At 39.5% G+C, this 15,866-nt stretch overlaps 1 protein-coding gene across 3 annotated transcripts in view; it reads left to right on the forward strand.

Moving 5' to 3' along the window:
* LOC109910803 overlaps window positions 1–13,415 on the forward strand; it is a 97,019-nt gene extending 83,604 nt beyond the window's left edge. For all 3 annotated transcript variants that reach the window (XM_048596537.1, XM_048596538.1, XM_020510049.2), the window contains 5 exons: window positions 1,335–1,530; window positions 1,927–2,051; window positions 4,966–5,153; window positions 10,238–10,371; window positions 12,807–13,415. In XM_048596537.1, coding sequence (XP_048452494.1) covers window positions 1,335–1,530; window positions 1,927–2,051; window positions 4,966–5,153; window positions 10,238–10,371; window positions 12,807–13,039 — 876 coding nt within the window. In that variant the 3' untranslated portion in view covers window positions 13,040–13,415. The remainder of the gene's footprint in view (window positions 1–1,334; window positions 1,531–1,926; window positions 2,052–4,965; window positions 5,154–10,237; window positions 10,372–12,806) is intronic.
* Window positions 13,416–15,866: the final 2,451 nt, after the last annotated feature.

Genomic DNA, 15,866 nt, shown 5'->3' on the forward strand with positions numbered 1-15,866 from the left:
TCTGATGAAGGGTCTAGGCCCGAAACGTCAGCCTCTCTGCTCCTATGATGCTGCTTGGCCTGCTGTGTTCATCCAGCCCTGCACCTTGTTGTTTCAAACTGTTCATCTCTCTTTCTTCAGTCCTGCATTACTTTCCAAACCACAAACTTTCTAAGAACTGGTTTGTATCTCATGATTTACAGATTTTCTTTCTTAGATTCACCTTTTCAATTTAAGATGAAACAATCTTCATCAAATCCAGTAAAGTTAGATGATGTAGAGTGAGAAAAGGCTTGAGTGCATAAGTACCAGCATTCACTAGTTGGTCTGGATGGTCTACCTCTGTGCTGTAAGTTCTATGTGATTCAATGTAACTCTGTCTATCCTAAAATAAGGTAATTGTACAGAATCAAACCCTGGCACTGAACTACTCTAGAACTTGGTGATATCCTCGATTAACATAATTTTACACAAAGGACAAAAACTTATTTTATTGGTGTTTAGAAAGTATTCATACCAATTCCATATCTTTTTTATGAACATGTTTTAGACAGTGATCAAACTTCAGCACTGTGCAAATGTATTTTTGCTCTTTTGGCATTGACATTCTCACTCCATCCCGTTCTATCCAAATCTGAGAAGGGCAAGAGCTGGAGATTTGCAGGAACACTGTGATCCCTTACAAGATGGACAGCGTCCTGACTTGGTCAGTCCTGTCAATCCTTCACTGTCGCTGGGTCGGTAACTTGCAACTTCTTACCTAGCTTCATTGTGGGCTCATCATCACCACAAAAATCTAAGGCATTCAAGGAAAAGGTCCAACATTACCTCTTCAGGGCAATTAAGAATGAGTGATAGATGTGTGCCTTTGCTCTCATTCCAGGCCCAAAGGCAAAAAAGGATGTATTTATATAATATGCATCCTTGTGGATATTCATAAGTGCTTCACAGATATTGAAGTTATTGTTATGAGGCCTAATGAAATGTCTGTAGATGACAAACATCCAGTGAGTTAAAACCAATTATTAGTTGAGGGGTAAATATCGACCCAGTGTTAGGGAGGATACCCTGTTCTATTTGAAAAACATCAAAAATCATTTACATGTTGAACTAAGCCACAATCTAATACCTCATCCAAAAAGCAGAAACTGCAATGATGCAGCATTCTGTCTGTACTACAACAAAAGTCATCAGCCTAGATTAAGCTTCCAAATTCATAACAGGAATTGAACTTGACGCACTTTGATTCAGAGGTGAGAGTGTTGACATAGAGCCATGTTAATGCTAGAGAGTATTTTAGTGACTATGGTTTGATGAAAGGAATAAAGTATTAATGATGAGTTAATTTATTTCAGATCTGGCATCATACATTTTATCACCAACTCCGCATTGAACCAGAAGATCACCCAATTTTCCTGACCGAAGCAGCCATGAACCCACACCGGAACAGAGAGCGAATGGTTGAGATCATGTTTGAAGTTTTTAATGTGCCTTTCTCTTATGTGGCAATGCAAGCTGTCTTAGCACTTTATTCTTCTGGGAGAACAACAGGTATATAAGTGTGTTGTGTTTCTTCATGGGCTTATTTAAGAGGGATGACGTTTGTGTGATGTCAATATTAGCATATCTTCTGGCAATGCTACACAGCACATGCATGAAGTCAACATAGGGAAGGCTATTTGCAGGATGAAGAGTTGGGAATGATGTGTGTGAAGTGTTATTTCATTGGGAGACATCCACTATTTGAATAATTTTTTTCAATTTTCCTTGGTTATGCAGTCAGAGTTTTGACAGCTCAACAGCGACAACTTGAATTTATCGATTTGTCTTTCATGGTAATAAAAGTACCAAAGACTTTGGGTAGCTCAGTAATGTTCTGAAATGTTCTGCTTCAAGAATGACTACATTTTATGCACTCTTTGCATTACCTTTTCTTTCAAATTACAGGTATAACCTTGGACTCTGGAGATGGGGTTACACACACTGTACCAGTCTATGAAGGGTATAGCCTGCCTCATGCCATACAACGTCTAAATTTGGCTGGTCGAGATCTCACAGAATATCTTGGAAAGGTGTGTGAAATGTTTATTTTAAAATAGATAAAATCTGGCAGTTTGGATGGGAGCTCCATAAGGATACTCAGACATGTGACTATTCTTACATTCCAGAAACACACATTTGTAAGATACAGATGAGTCATGATATAACTTTATTATTGAACTGGCATAAGGGGCTGAATGGCCTATTCCTGTATTAATGTTTCTTCCCACAATTCTTCATCACAGCTTTGTTCATGTGAAATCCTTTTCATTTCGTAGTCAGATTTGTAAGTGATGAGTGACCTTCTTGAAATATAATTTAAAACCTTTCAGCCTATCTGTTACCTTACCAAATCCTCAAGACAGCGCAAAGTGCTTTAGAGCTGATTGTAATGCAGCCACTGTACTAATGGAGTCATGTTGTTTGAAAGTTGTGATGGTGATAACCCCCAGCTTCTCAAGGACACTTGGGAATGGCAATAAATGTGACCGGGCCAACGTTGTTCTCCACTTTGCTCCCTGAAGTAGATGACCAGCTCCTTCGCTTTACTGACACTGAGGGAGAGATTGTTGTCTTTATACCATACCACTAAGCTATCTATCTGCTTCCTGTCTTGTCATTGTTTGAGATCTGACCCACTACAGTGGTGTCATCAGCAAATTTGTAAATGGAGTTAGAACTGAATTTGGCAACACGGTTGTGTGAGTAGGGAATATAGTAAGCCGCTGAGTACACAGAGTATTTTCCACCATAAAGACAGATGCTAAATATCTTTTTAAGTCTTCTGTCATTTCCTTGTCCACAACTGTCTCCCCAAATTCAGGGGAGGCAATAGCCTAGTGGTATTATTGCTGGACTGTCAATCCAGAGACCCAGATAATATTCTGGGCACCCGGGTTCAAATCCCACCGTGGCAGATGGTGGAATTTGAATTCAATAAATATCTGGAATTACGAGTCTAATGATGTTAATTGTTGGAAAAATCCATCTGGTTCACTAATGTCCTTTAGGGAAGGAAACTGCCATCATTACCTGGTCTGGCCTACATGTGACTCCAGACCCATAGCAATATGGTTGACACTTAACTGCCCTCTGGGCAATTTGGGATGGGCAATAAATGCTGCCTAGCCAGCGATGCCCTTGCCCTATGAATAAATTTTTTAAAAAAAAATTCTCAGGTGGCTAAATTCACTTTGACCTATCTCTCCTATTTATATATTTAAAAAAGCTCTTATTGTTAGTTTTTATACTCCATGTGAGCTTGTCCTCATAGTTTGTTTTCTCTCTATTACCTTGTTAGTCCTCCTTTGCTGGACTCTGAATGTATCCCAGTCTTCAGGGCTATCACTGATTTATATCTTACATGCTTTTTCATTCAAATATATCTTCTTAATTTCCTTTGTTAGCCATTTTTGATTTATCCCTCTCCTTCGAATCTTTCCTCCTAACTAGGATATGTTTTTGCTGAGAGTCATGGATTACCTTCTCAAATGTCTGCCACTGCTCGCTTGCTTGTCCTTCCTGCTAATCTATCTGTCTTGTCCACTGTAGCTAACTCTATCCTCATTTCATAATAATTCCCATTATTTAATTTAAACATGGTTGTTTCTCTCACACAAACTGAATATTAAATTCTACCATATAATGATCATTGCTTCCTATGAGATTTATTAAACTTGTCTCATTACCCATTACCAGATCCCTAGTTGGCTCCATGACACACTGCTCTAGGAAACTATCATGAACGCACTCTATTATTCATTGTGATAGCTACCTTTTCCAACTTGATTGACCCAATTGCCATGAAGATTCTAGTCCCCATGATTTTTGCTCTATTCTTTTTACATACTCCTATTATTTGTTGATTTATACCCTTTCCTATGGTGTAGCTCCCAGTGTTGTCTTTCCCTTGTTGTTATTTATCTCCACCTAAATGGATCTTGCATCACCTGAGCCTCTCACAATTGTCGTCATTTCATCTCTTTTTAACAATGCTACCCCACCACTTTTTCCTTCCCTGCAGTCTTTCTGAAAGATCAAATTCCCAGTTCTGATAGCCCTGCAACTGTGTCTCCATAATGGCTATGAGATAATAACCATTTACCTCAAATTTGTCGTTAATTCACCTGCTCCATTCGAATACTTCATGCATTTAGATGCAAACCCTTTAGATTTGCCCTTTTTACTATTTTTAATGATCCTAACTTCTGTTTGTACTGTGGCCCTGTTTGTCTCTTGCCTTTGATTACCCTGATTACCATTTTTGCAGTTTACTGTTTTTTCTTTTATTACTGTCATTGTTTCTCTTTCCCTTGTCACCCTGCTCGGGTTCCCACTCCTCTGCCATTCTAAATCCACCTAAACCACACTAACACATACTTGCCTTAGGACGTCAGTCCTTGTCCTGCCCTGGTGTAACCCGTCTAGTTTGTACAGGTCCCACCTCTCCCAGAACCGGTCCCAAAGTCCCAGGTATCTGAAATGTTTCCCCCTTGTACTGCCTTTCCAGCCACACATACAATCGATTATAGCTTGTTATCTCTACTCTGACTAGCACATAGGTCTGGTGGTAATCCTGAGGTCATTACTTTTTAAGGTCCTACTTGACTTTAGGAAAGTTGAGACACTTCGTGTACTCACTGGATTTTCACAGAGTGCTGAGTCTTCTCATTGCCACTAGGTGCAAATGTAAATGGTAATGCTGCCAGGAGGGACCTAGCAATGTTTCTTGAAGTGCTTCTCTGCACCACAATGCCATATTGAGAAATGTTTTTTTAATTCTGGTTTTATATCACGAACATGTTCATACTACTATGCATCTACACTGGGAGTGAATGGCATTTAAGTATTGAGATTGTATTGTATTTATCGAAGCTTTTGTTCTCCTGGCAGTTTGATGTTTAACTTTGAATAAAATTAATTGCAAAATCTTTTCTGATTCTGCAGCTGTTGAAGGAAAGGGGTTATTCATTTAATACTTCAGCAGAACAGGAAATTGTCCGAGATATCAAAGAGAAGCACTGTTATGTTGCCGAAGACTATGAAAGAGAACTGGGCCACTTAGAAAATTGTGGAGAACTGAACTACACATTGCCTGATGGACAAATAATTACAATTGGCAATGAGAGGTTCAGGTAAAGTACCTCTGCTATTTGTAGCATTGTGATATGATGTCAAAGTAGGGAAATAGATCAAAGATTATTTGGATCCCATGTGTCTAGGAACTATGAATTGTCATGTTCCTAATATACCAGTCATCTCATTGCTGGTGTGGCCAGCTATAATCTGGACTCATATCTGTAAAATGCTAAACATGTTGTCTTCTCTGTGCACATTCTTCGGAAACGTAGAGAAAGAAAGCCGCTGAAATCATCTGAGGTTTATTAGCTTTCTACTACTCTAGACCTCAATCCAGTAAATGGTCTTAGCAAGGAGAAGAAATAAGAGGCGTTTCACCACAAACACAAAGCACATAGGGGTTGGGGATTTGTTTTAGCTCATATTCAGAACCATAACTAGCATTTATTGTACAAAATCAACATTCCATTAATCTGTTACATTATTTCGACTACCAGTCCATGACACTTTAATGATCTATGTCCAGGAACTCCCAAATCTCCTTCGGTTTCCACTGCTTCTCTCTTTTCATCTTTTGTATAGAAAAAAGTCATCAATCCAGCATGGATGATCTCATGCTTTACCTGTGCTGAAATATCTATTTGCCACAATTTTGTCCTTTCTCTTGCTCAGTTAATCGCTCTATATACTTTTAGATTTCCAACTACAATGGTGCCTTTGTGCTAGCAGCAAGGGGACAAAGGACAGGCATTGAGCCCATGAGTGACATATAATGGAAACTTCCTTGTCGATACAGCAAATGGTTAGGATTTGAAATGCACGTGGTGTGAGTCCGATTCATTGTGAGGGATTGAATAAACACTTGAAGAGAGAGAACCTGCAGTGCTCCAAGAAAGTTTCTGGTGTCAGGACCTAACCACTTTTTTAATCAGCTGTCCAGGACACCTGCAAAGCCACCTCTACCTGTATTGTGACACCCATATCACAGACGCAGGGTGTTGGTCTATTCATTTGGATCTTTGTTTCCATCCAAAGAACTGGATGCTCTGTTATTCTGAGGCTTTGATACTAATGTTATGAATTTGAATCCAGTTTGAATATGCATTTAAAAACTGTATAGCTACCCTTATTCACACCTCCAAAACAAGAACTGTGATTGATCATGTAATGCAGATTATAATTGCCTGTTTCCACCTTCCCATCTTCAAACATTCCCACATAATAGAATATGTTAGTGTTCTGCATGATGAATTTTACATCAAAGTCAATTTGCTCCTACTTTCTATTAAATTCATTGAAAAACCTTATTGAAAAGATGATGAGCAACATTTCCTTTGAAGATGGAATCAATCAGTTGTGTGCAATTTCATTTTAACATGATTATTGATGAGTACTTCCATCCACAACTCGATGATCATGGTTTCATATTTGTTTTAAAGCCTCAAAGCTTCAGATTTTTGACTGGTTTCAAAGCAGTTTTTGATCTGGCTTTTGCACCATTCTGAACATACGTTGATCCTCTGTATTTAGTGACATGTAATAGGGCAGCAACAACGAGGCTGTGATTCTGTGTTACACTACATCCGAAACCTGACAAGTCTTAGCTTTTTATAATAATTGCGAGTATTTTCTTAAAACCCTGGATGGGAAATCTCTATCAGTTGTGGCAGTGTGATTGTGGAGGATTTTATGCTGCCTACTGCAGTTTAAACCATGAAAACAGGACAATAAAATTATTTGAGAAGTCCTGTGTCAGTCTCCTGGTGGTGGGAAAATCCCTCCCTTTTTAAGTTAGTGGACAGCAGGGACTGACGTAGCTTTGTCTGGCAGTAGTGGTGGGATCTGAAGGGGCTCTTTTACGGAGCCAGTTGATGCATAGTTGAAGAGAAATTACTCCATCAGGTGCACTGTGTTCAGCTGAAGCAAACACTTGAAGCCAACCCCTCCCCTTATGTTTTACCAGACTCCTGTCTCTCCTCCTCAGCAACCCCAATCCTGCCTTCACTGTCCTGTGGCCTGGGGTCAGTTCACAATTCTCAACCTCCGATTGGTGCTGTGCCTCTAACACTGCGCCTGCTCCATGAGGAGTTGCTGGCCTTTGGGTGAGTGGCAGTTCCTGACAGTTTTAGGAATGGCCTGATGTCTGAAGCACACTTGCATCAGCCTCCACCATGGAATTACCGGATCTCCAAACAGTGGGCAAGACACCCCCCCCCACCCCCCACAATCCCCCAACTCCCCACTAGCCCCCCCAACCTCCACCAACCACCCGCCACACACAACTCTGGCTATCATGTATGAACTTGATGATGGCCAGTACCACAAGGCAGTGCTGTAATATGGATGTAAAATCCCTATAATTCCTTGAGTGATTAATGCCTCATGCTGTCAATCTCCACAAGTTGTTTAGAGATAGCAAGAACTGCAGATGCTGGAGTCAGAGATAACAGTGTGGAGCTGGATGAACACAGCAGGTCAGGCAGCATCAGAGGAGCAGGAGAGTTGACGTTTCTGGTTGGGACCCTTCTTCAGAAATCTGAAACGTTAACTTTCCCGCTTCTCTGATACTGCCTGGCCTGCTGTGTTCCTCCAGCTCCACACTTCATTACCTGCAAGTTGCTTGCTGTTGATCAAACTGTACAGCTGGAGAAATAACATTTAAGGCATTGAGGAGAAATAACAGCCTCTAATCCAAGTAGAAATACAATGCAGATGGATAAGTGTTCTTTGTAACTATATTAATGATTTTTAAATGGTGGGCACTGTACACCACACTTGCTTCCAGTTCTATAGGTACAGATAAAATCACCATAGTGCCACTCTGTCATTAGAGAGGGAGAGAGATAACTGGTGATGAATTTGGCCTGAGGGTCACTGCGTCTCAGGTGAGGTCAAGAAGATGGAATCCTCATGGTGATCTCAGCCAATGTGGGAACTGAACGTATTTGTTGGTATCACTGCATCACAAACCAGCCATCCATCCAACTGAGCTAACCAACCCCAGTTTTATAATCCCTCACCAACACCTCTCTGACCAGTAACTGAATGCAGTTTTAACTGATCAGACCAGAGCAGGTTTTTGTCCAAAACTTAAAATTACCTAGTCTGGGGAAAATTCACATTGACGTGGAAGCTAGGAGACCAATTCAATTTCAGGCCTATGTTTGAAAAACAGTCTAATCATATTTTATATAATGTAGGTTTAATTGAAAGGAAGTTGCACACTGATTAGATTGTAAGGGGGAAAATAATTAACAACTTTATAATGTTAATGCAAATGAGTAACAGTTTTTTTCTAATGACACTAGTGATTTTTAAATTGTGGTGCTATAACTATCTTTAGCAGAAAACTATGTTTTGTTTTACTCAGTCAAGCATAATCTCAATTAATTTTTGTGCACTATGCCTGCTACAATTGCAGTAAATTGGAAGATAGCATTTTCCAAAGCAAACAGGCAATTTTTTAAAGCCATCTTTCATTCCTGCACCTAGACTGCAATTTTATTTCAAACGAGTCTTTTCCAATAGTTTGTAAATTACCTTCTGCCATCAAATGGCCAAATGACCTGAAAGGTTTTGAATGAGGTAAGTTCTTTTTTTCCCCTCTGGTACCACTTTTAGGCTCCATGATAACAGAGATATGGAGCTTATTCTATTAGATGTAGCAGAACGTGTATGTGGTATTGTTTCGTGCATTTTTGTTCTTGACATCTGGACATTGTTGACAGTGCACTATCTGAAGCTCATAACATTGCAGCATCAGGTCAGATCTTTTTTAACCATCCGTAGCCATTTGGAGCATCGAAGTCATCAAAATCTAGAGACAAATGATGCCATAAAGCATTATGCTCGCACAACAAAGGTGTGCTCGGATTGAGCAAAGAAGAATCATCAGAGATAACAGATGGAATCAGGAATATACAGTCCATTCCTGCTATTATGATTTTGAAGACTGTCTGATGAGGGAGTAGCTCTATGGTTCTCTGGAACTATGGCAACTTTACCTTCATCTGTGAACCTCCCATCAGATTAGGCACAGCCACCTGGGAGTGACTGAGAAGTATAGCGTCCTGATTCTGTAGTTTAACATAAAGGCAATTAAGGTGACTGTCCATTTGCATGCAGAATACCTGCAAAAAGTTCAAAGCAAGAGTGAGGCATTGTCACTGAATCGCAAGGTAACCAGGATTATTTATGAATGAGAAGTTTGCTGTTCACTGAATAAAGCCATTGAGTTACTTTTTTGAAGTAGGAAAAAGTGCAGCCTATTTCTGCCCAGCAAGCTCCCATAATTAGCACCGTGAAAATGGTCAAACCATCTGTTTCCAGGGTGATTATTTGTGGAATAACTGTTGGTCTAAATATGAGGGATAATGTCCCTGCTCTACTTCAAAATAATGACATTGATCTTTTACATCCACCTGAGAGGGAAAAGGAGGGGCTGGATTTTGTTGGGTAAGTGGGTGTGGCACCCACGGGCTGGAGAACCAATGGTGAAAACCCTCAGTTCCATTGGGGGTGCCCTTCAGGTACTTAAATGACTGATGTTGAGCCTCCCTATGATTGAGACTTCCAGCAGCATAACCCAACCCTCTGAGAGCTGCTGGTGAATTAGATATTGGCACTGCCAGTGGGAACAGTGGCTGCTGGTAGCACTGCACTCAGCACAGGCCCAGGAACTTCTTGCAACTCCCAGATGAAAGTGAGTGAGGGTAGGATGGAGGTTGCAGGAAAGAGGGTATGGGGTATCGTAAGCAAGGACAGGGGTGTAGTTTGTGGGAGAGTCAGGACTGGAGCCATAATCTCAGACTAAGGGGTTGCCCATTTAAAACAGAAAAGAGGAGGAATTTCTCCTGTCAGTATGTGGTGAATCTGTGGATTTTTTTTTTAAACTGTAGAAGGTTGTCAAGGCTGGGCCATTCGGTATATTCAAGGCTGAAATAGGTTTTGAATCAGTTAAGGTCATGGAGGAAATGCAGGACTGAATGGGCTGAATGGCCTACTTCTGTTCCTGTGTCTTTTGGCTTTTAGCACATTCCCCCCGCCCCCTTTCCTGATGCCGGGTCACAATTAGGCAGCTTGGTGACTGTGTACTGTGACCATTTTAAAAACTAATTGTATCATTTTTCAAAATTTCCAGAGCTCCAGAGGTCTTGTTTAAACCAGAGGTGATTGGAAGAGATCACTATGGAATTCATGAGAGTCTTCTCCGTGCCATTATTCTCTGTGATGTAGACCTGAGACAAAACTTTGTTGGAAATATTGTTCTCTCAGGTAAACTGACAGGCCTTCTACTCCAAAATAAACTGGAACTTAAACTATATATCCTAAAATGGCATGGATGATTTTTTTTTGTTATAACTTTTCAGCAGCTTGTGGTATCATTGCCTTTGCCAGCCTTGTTTCTATTACTGTGCGATGGTGAGCAATAACTTTATGGACAGTCTGAAAGTGGGCTTGATTGAACTTTTAGGTTGAAATGTCGGTCTACTCCACTGAATGTTGTTGTCACGTTCTAAGATTTTATGACCATCATAATGTATTTGGGAAAAGAATCTCCTGATAGTGCTAGGTTTTGTACAAACGGATGTTGTGAAACATTCCAGTAGGTTAAAGGTGGTTGCAGAAGTTATTTTTCCCAGATAGTAACTGATTTATCAACTTATTGAAATGATCGAAAAAAACCCTCATGTTCTGTCGTGGAATACTCATTATTCTATAACAAAAGCAAAATACTGCAGATGCCAAAATGCATCACTTCATACTTCTCTGTATTAAATTATATCTGCCACTTGTTCATCCATTCTGCTAGCTATTAGTGTGTTGTTGCAGTTAAATGGTTCCGTTGTCACTGTTTTCTATATATTCATGTTCAGAATTATTGACAAGTGTTGAACTTTTATTCTGTATTCTGGTATCCATCATTTAAATAAATCAAATAAATAAATCCTTGGGGAACACCTCTGTCTACCATTCTGTATTCTGAAAAACAACCATTTACCATAACTGAGATAGTAGGAATTGCCGATGCTGGAGAATCTGAGATTACAAGGTGTAGAGCTGGATGCAACATCAGAGGAGCAGGAAAGCTGACATTTCGGATCTGGACCCTTTTTCTGAACAAGGATCTAGACCCGAAACGTCAGCTTTCCTGCTCCTCTGATGCTGCTTGGCCTGCTGTGTTCATCCAGCTCTACACCTTGTTATCTCATATTTACCATAACTTGTATTTTCTGTGTCTTTAAGCCAGTTATTTTATCCAAGCTGCCACTTGTGGCATCTTGACAAACACTTTCATAAAATCCATTCAGAAAACTCTGTGCCTCCTGCCAGCTTATTTTGCTCTTTAAATTTCCTGAGCTCCTACCCCTGTCCTTCAATACCTGTACTTAGTCATTTGCTTATTTCCCTAACTGCCTGGGGCACTTCCTTAATGATATCTCACAGCTGGGGTTCCCAACGCTGCTTCTGTATTTTTACAGCTGTGCTTCCCGCCCATGGCTTTCTTGTCCTTGCTATTTCTGTGCTTTGTGTATTTGATTCTCCCTCCGACTTCCTGTTCTATGCTTCCATAGCAGTGCATCTCTCTTGACTACCAGCTGTCTTTGGGCTCTTTATATGTTACTTTTCATTCCCAGACCGCCCACTTCCTCTGAGTTGAAATTGTTTGCAGTGTCAAAGGGTCCCTTTGATTGTGTGCATACAACCTTTCATCACCCAAAATGCCCTCACGACCTCCAACAAGAACCTTTACCCTCTCCTGCGCAGATATTGAAAAGCAGGAGATGGAAAGATTTGTAAGGGGGAGGCTCATGTGTGACTACTTTCTTAAAATCTGTTACTATGTTGAGGTTATGTAGAAATAACTCTACGTACTACCGTAGTACTGCCCTAATCTAACTTCTTTTAAATGCAAATATGGAATATTGACATGCTTAGCTTTACTGATAAGGGATGGCGTGATGGCTCAGTGGTCAGCACTGCTGCCTCACAGCACGAGGGTCCTGGGTTCGATTCCACCCTCAGGTGACTGTGCGGAGTTTGCACTTTCTCCTTCTATCTGCGTGGGTTTCCTCCCACAGTCCAAAGATGTGCAGGTTAGGTGGCCTGGGAAATGCAGGGTTATGGGGATAGGGTAGGGGGGTTAATTCTGGGTGGAATGCTCGTTGGAGGGTCGATGTGGGGCCAATGGGCTGAATGGCTTGTTGATTCTGTTCTGTGATTCCATGATAACATATTGTGAGATGTGATTACAGTTGAAAGAATAGGTGAAATCAATTGAATAACTGGGCAACTCAAAAAGAAGGGCACTTTCAAGAGTATTTTTTCACTCTAGTCTGATGATTCTTTCACATAATCTTCTTCCATATCTCTCACTTTGAATATGTGCTTGGTTGTTTTTGTGGTGTCAGTAAAAGTAGTGTTTTGTTGTAAAAGTACAATTAAAAGAGTTTTCAAGGCTTTTTTTTTCCCTATTGGGATATGAAGTTACTGTTTTCAAATGAGTAACTGTTCCAAGGCTCGGAAACATTCCAGGTTCCTGGCTTGGGTAGCTTGCTAATTCCAGTCAAGACCTCAGCCAGTGTGTTACAAATTTGTTTTGAGAAGGAAAAAAAGTTATTTGAGTCAGGGTTAGGGTTAAAGGACGCTTAAAATGGAGTTACTGTTGCTATAAAAATGGTATTTTAATTATGTTTACTTTCTTAAAGGTGGAAACACAATGTTGTCTGGATTAGGAGCAAGAGTACAAAAAGAAACCTCTTCCATGTTGCCCCTGGATCTGTCAAAGTATGTACACATTACAAGCCCAGCAAACCGGGACTTCACAGTGTGGAGTGGAGGTGCTGCCCTGGCAAGTTCGTCTGTCATTGACTATGCCTGGATCAGCCAAGAAGACTATTATGAGTTTGGTCCAAAAATTGTTCATAGGAAGTGCTTTTAAATTAGACTTCTGGATAAAGTTTTTTAAAACTTTCTTTTATTAATCATAAATGCAATAATGATTTAACCCCAATGTTAATTGAAAACAATGTTCCCAAATGAGATCTGTACTTCTATATAGCAGGTGACTTTACTCTTGGCTTCTATTTAGCTGGTGTTATGACCAGGAAAAATAAAGTTTTCATCTTGTCTTTGTATGCAAGGGGAGATATAAATGTTGATGTTCCAGTGCTTGAAGTTTAACGTTGGAAGTTTATTACTGGAAGCTCTGTTCCCACTATGTATTGTGGACAGAGGAAAAGAACGTTGCTGCATCCTGACAGGACTGCACATTTGAGCATTGACCTCAGTGGGAGGAAGGATGTGGTTAAAATGTTAATCCCCTCCAAATGTTAATGTTGTATTTGTGGATGAGGGTGGGGGGGGCAGGGGAAGATGCTGAATTTGGAACTGTTGACGTTATCTATGTTAAGGGAAGAGATGGAAGCAGAAGAAAACTAAATATTTTAACCAAATTTGGACTGCCATCTGAAAGTTGCTGGAACATTACAATACAAGCTACTCATCTGCCTTCTTGAAAGGGCAAAGGAGCAACTTGATATTAACTGAGCTAAATAATAATTTAGAAGGAATATTTAGTGATGAAAAAGAAAATGTATCTTTTGAACAATCTATTTCTACATGGGAATGGACTTGAGCTGTTCTGTGTAGTGAACAATTTTTGTATATGTGAATACATAGAGAATTGTCTATTCAAATTGGTCCCAGATTTTGAATAGTATGACAAACAATTTTAAAATATTTTCTGCATTGATTATGTATGCCTATCTGGGATACAATCACTGGTTAATTTAGGAGCATTGAGATAGTGCCATGAATTCGGTTCTGTGCAAAAGAATGGCTCTCTTTTAGAGGCCAGTCATATGTGAAAACACTTTTTTTTTAAAAGTCAGTTAAAGTTTTTTATTGATTTTTAAGATCAGGGATGATACCATCACAGGGCCTTTTCTGGGAGATTCATTTCATAAAATGTTTTATCTCGTATAAATTGCCCTGAAACTTTGTACTGTAATTCTTTGTAACTTTATCTTAATCTAATAGCTGCTTCTAAGAGAAACACGCCTTAGACAATTTTAGGAATGTATTTTATGTGCCATTGAAAGGATGAAATTCATACTCCTTTGAAAACAATTACAAACAGCAATGTGACTGTTAAAATGATCATAGTTTTGGGAAATGCTTTTTATTACAATTCTTGTTGCAGCATTTCAATTTTGGTTGCTTTTATGTCAGTATTGCATTTAAATCCTGTTAAATGTGAATCAAATTTGCCAAGAGATCTACTTGAAATTGAACCGTTGAATCACACAAGTGTTGGGGACAGGTTTACATTTTGTTAAATTCCAGTCTGTCGTCAACATGGTAACTCTGAAGGAAATGCAATCACTGGGAACTAGTTCTTTGCCAATCACGTCTATATGTTTATATTTTTAAATGTAATAGTTTGATGTGTTGCTTTTAGCAAACCCAGTCTGACATACAGGAGGCAAAGACGGCACATTCTTCCGACTGGCTTAAATAATTTTAGTCACCTTTTTAGTGCAGAACCAATCCAATTCCAGTTCTTAAATACAGGAAGCAAAACTGTGCACCTTCTTCTGGATGCAGTCACACCAACGCCCTATACAGTTGTAACAAGACTTCCCCGTTCTTAAACTCCAACCCCCTAGCAATAGAGACCAAAATCCCATTTTTTGCACCTGCATGCCTTTTTGTGTATCATGCACAAAACAGCCATTCTGCACTTTTTTTGGAATCTCTCACCATTTAAGATGCCTTTTGATTCTTCTTACCCAAGTGCAAGTCTTCATACTTTGCAAAGCTTTTCATCTTGCACTCAGCAGGCCAACCACAAAAATAACACATTTTAAACAATCATAGTCATTTATGTGACAGGAGAAAAGGGTGCTGATTAGTTGGCAAACTGGATCAACTTACCAACCACTTGGTACCTATTTCTCCTGCAATTTGAATTGTTGAGATTGCTTGAAATTTAGCCTTCTCCTATTTGTCCCAATGAATGCAAGACAAAAGCTTTGGTAACATGTTACTCTTTTAAGCAATATCTTTCCTGTTCAGTTGACCACGCTAATGTGCTCAAATATTGGGCTGATAGCGTTACTGTGAACAAATCCAGTCGCTTTAGTTACTTATTCCCTGGGAATCGGGAACAAAGAACTGCTACAAAATAGACAATTATATTCCTCAACTATCCTTTCTAATTCAGGTCTGTATATGTGGCTAAAGCAATTTGATGAGATGCTGAAATTGAGTAGATTGTCATTAAAGGAACATACACAAGAGCCATGTAAAATCATTAGGTCTCATTAGGGTGAAGGTGGAACAGGCAATCTGATAAAAGGGAAAATACACGCAAGTAAAAAATTGGTAACTATCTAATTTAGCCAGAGGAATGAGTTATGTAAGGAGATTTTACTTGTTCAGGAAAATAGTACTGGAGATGAACTTCTCTAATATATTCTGTCATTGTAAGTCAGTATATCCTTCAATTTGTCATAAGCAAAGTCACAAGAGGTCCACCAGTACCTACTATAAATACACACATGGATGTGATCTTTAGGGAAGAATGACTACCATTAATATCACTCATTTGTAGAAATCAACATCTTTTTCCATTTGTGTTTATCACAATTTCATAAGTCACAGTATTGTTGATGGTTTTAATTCTTGAGGTAATGTTACGTTTGATTATTTGCACAAAAATGTATTACTGGTGAGCAAAGCATAATGAGCAGGACCTTTGTATT

Source organism: Rhincodon typus, chromosome 5 (genome assembly GCF_021869965.1).
Source record: "Rhincodon typus isolate 14 chromosome 5, sRhiTyp1.1, whole genome shotgun sequence".
NCBI classification, from domain to species: Eukaryota; Metazoa; Chordata; class Chondrichthyes; order Orectolobiformes; family Rhincodontidae; genus Rhincodon; species Rhincodon typus.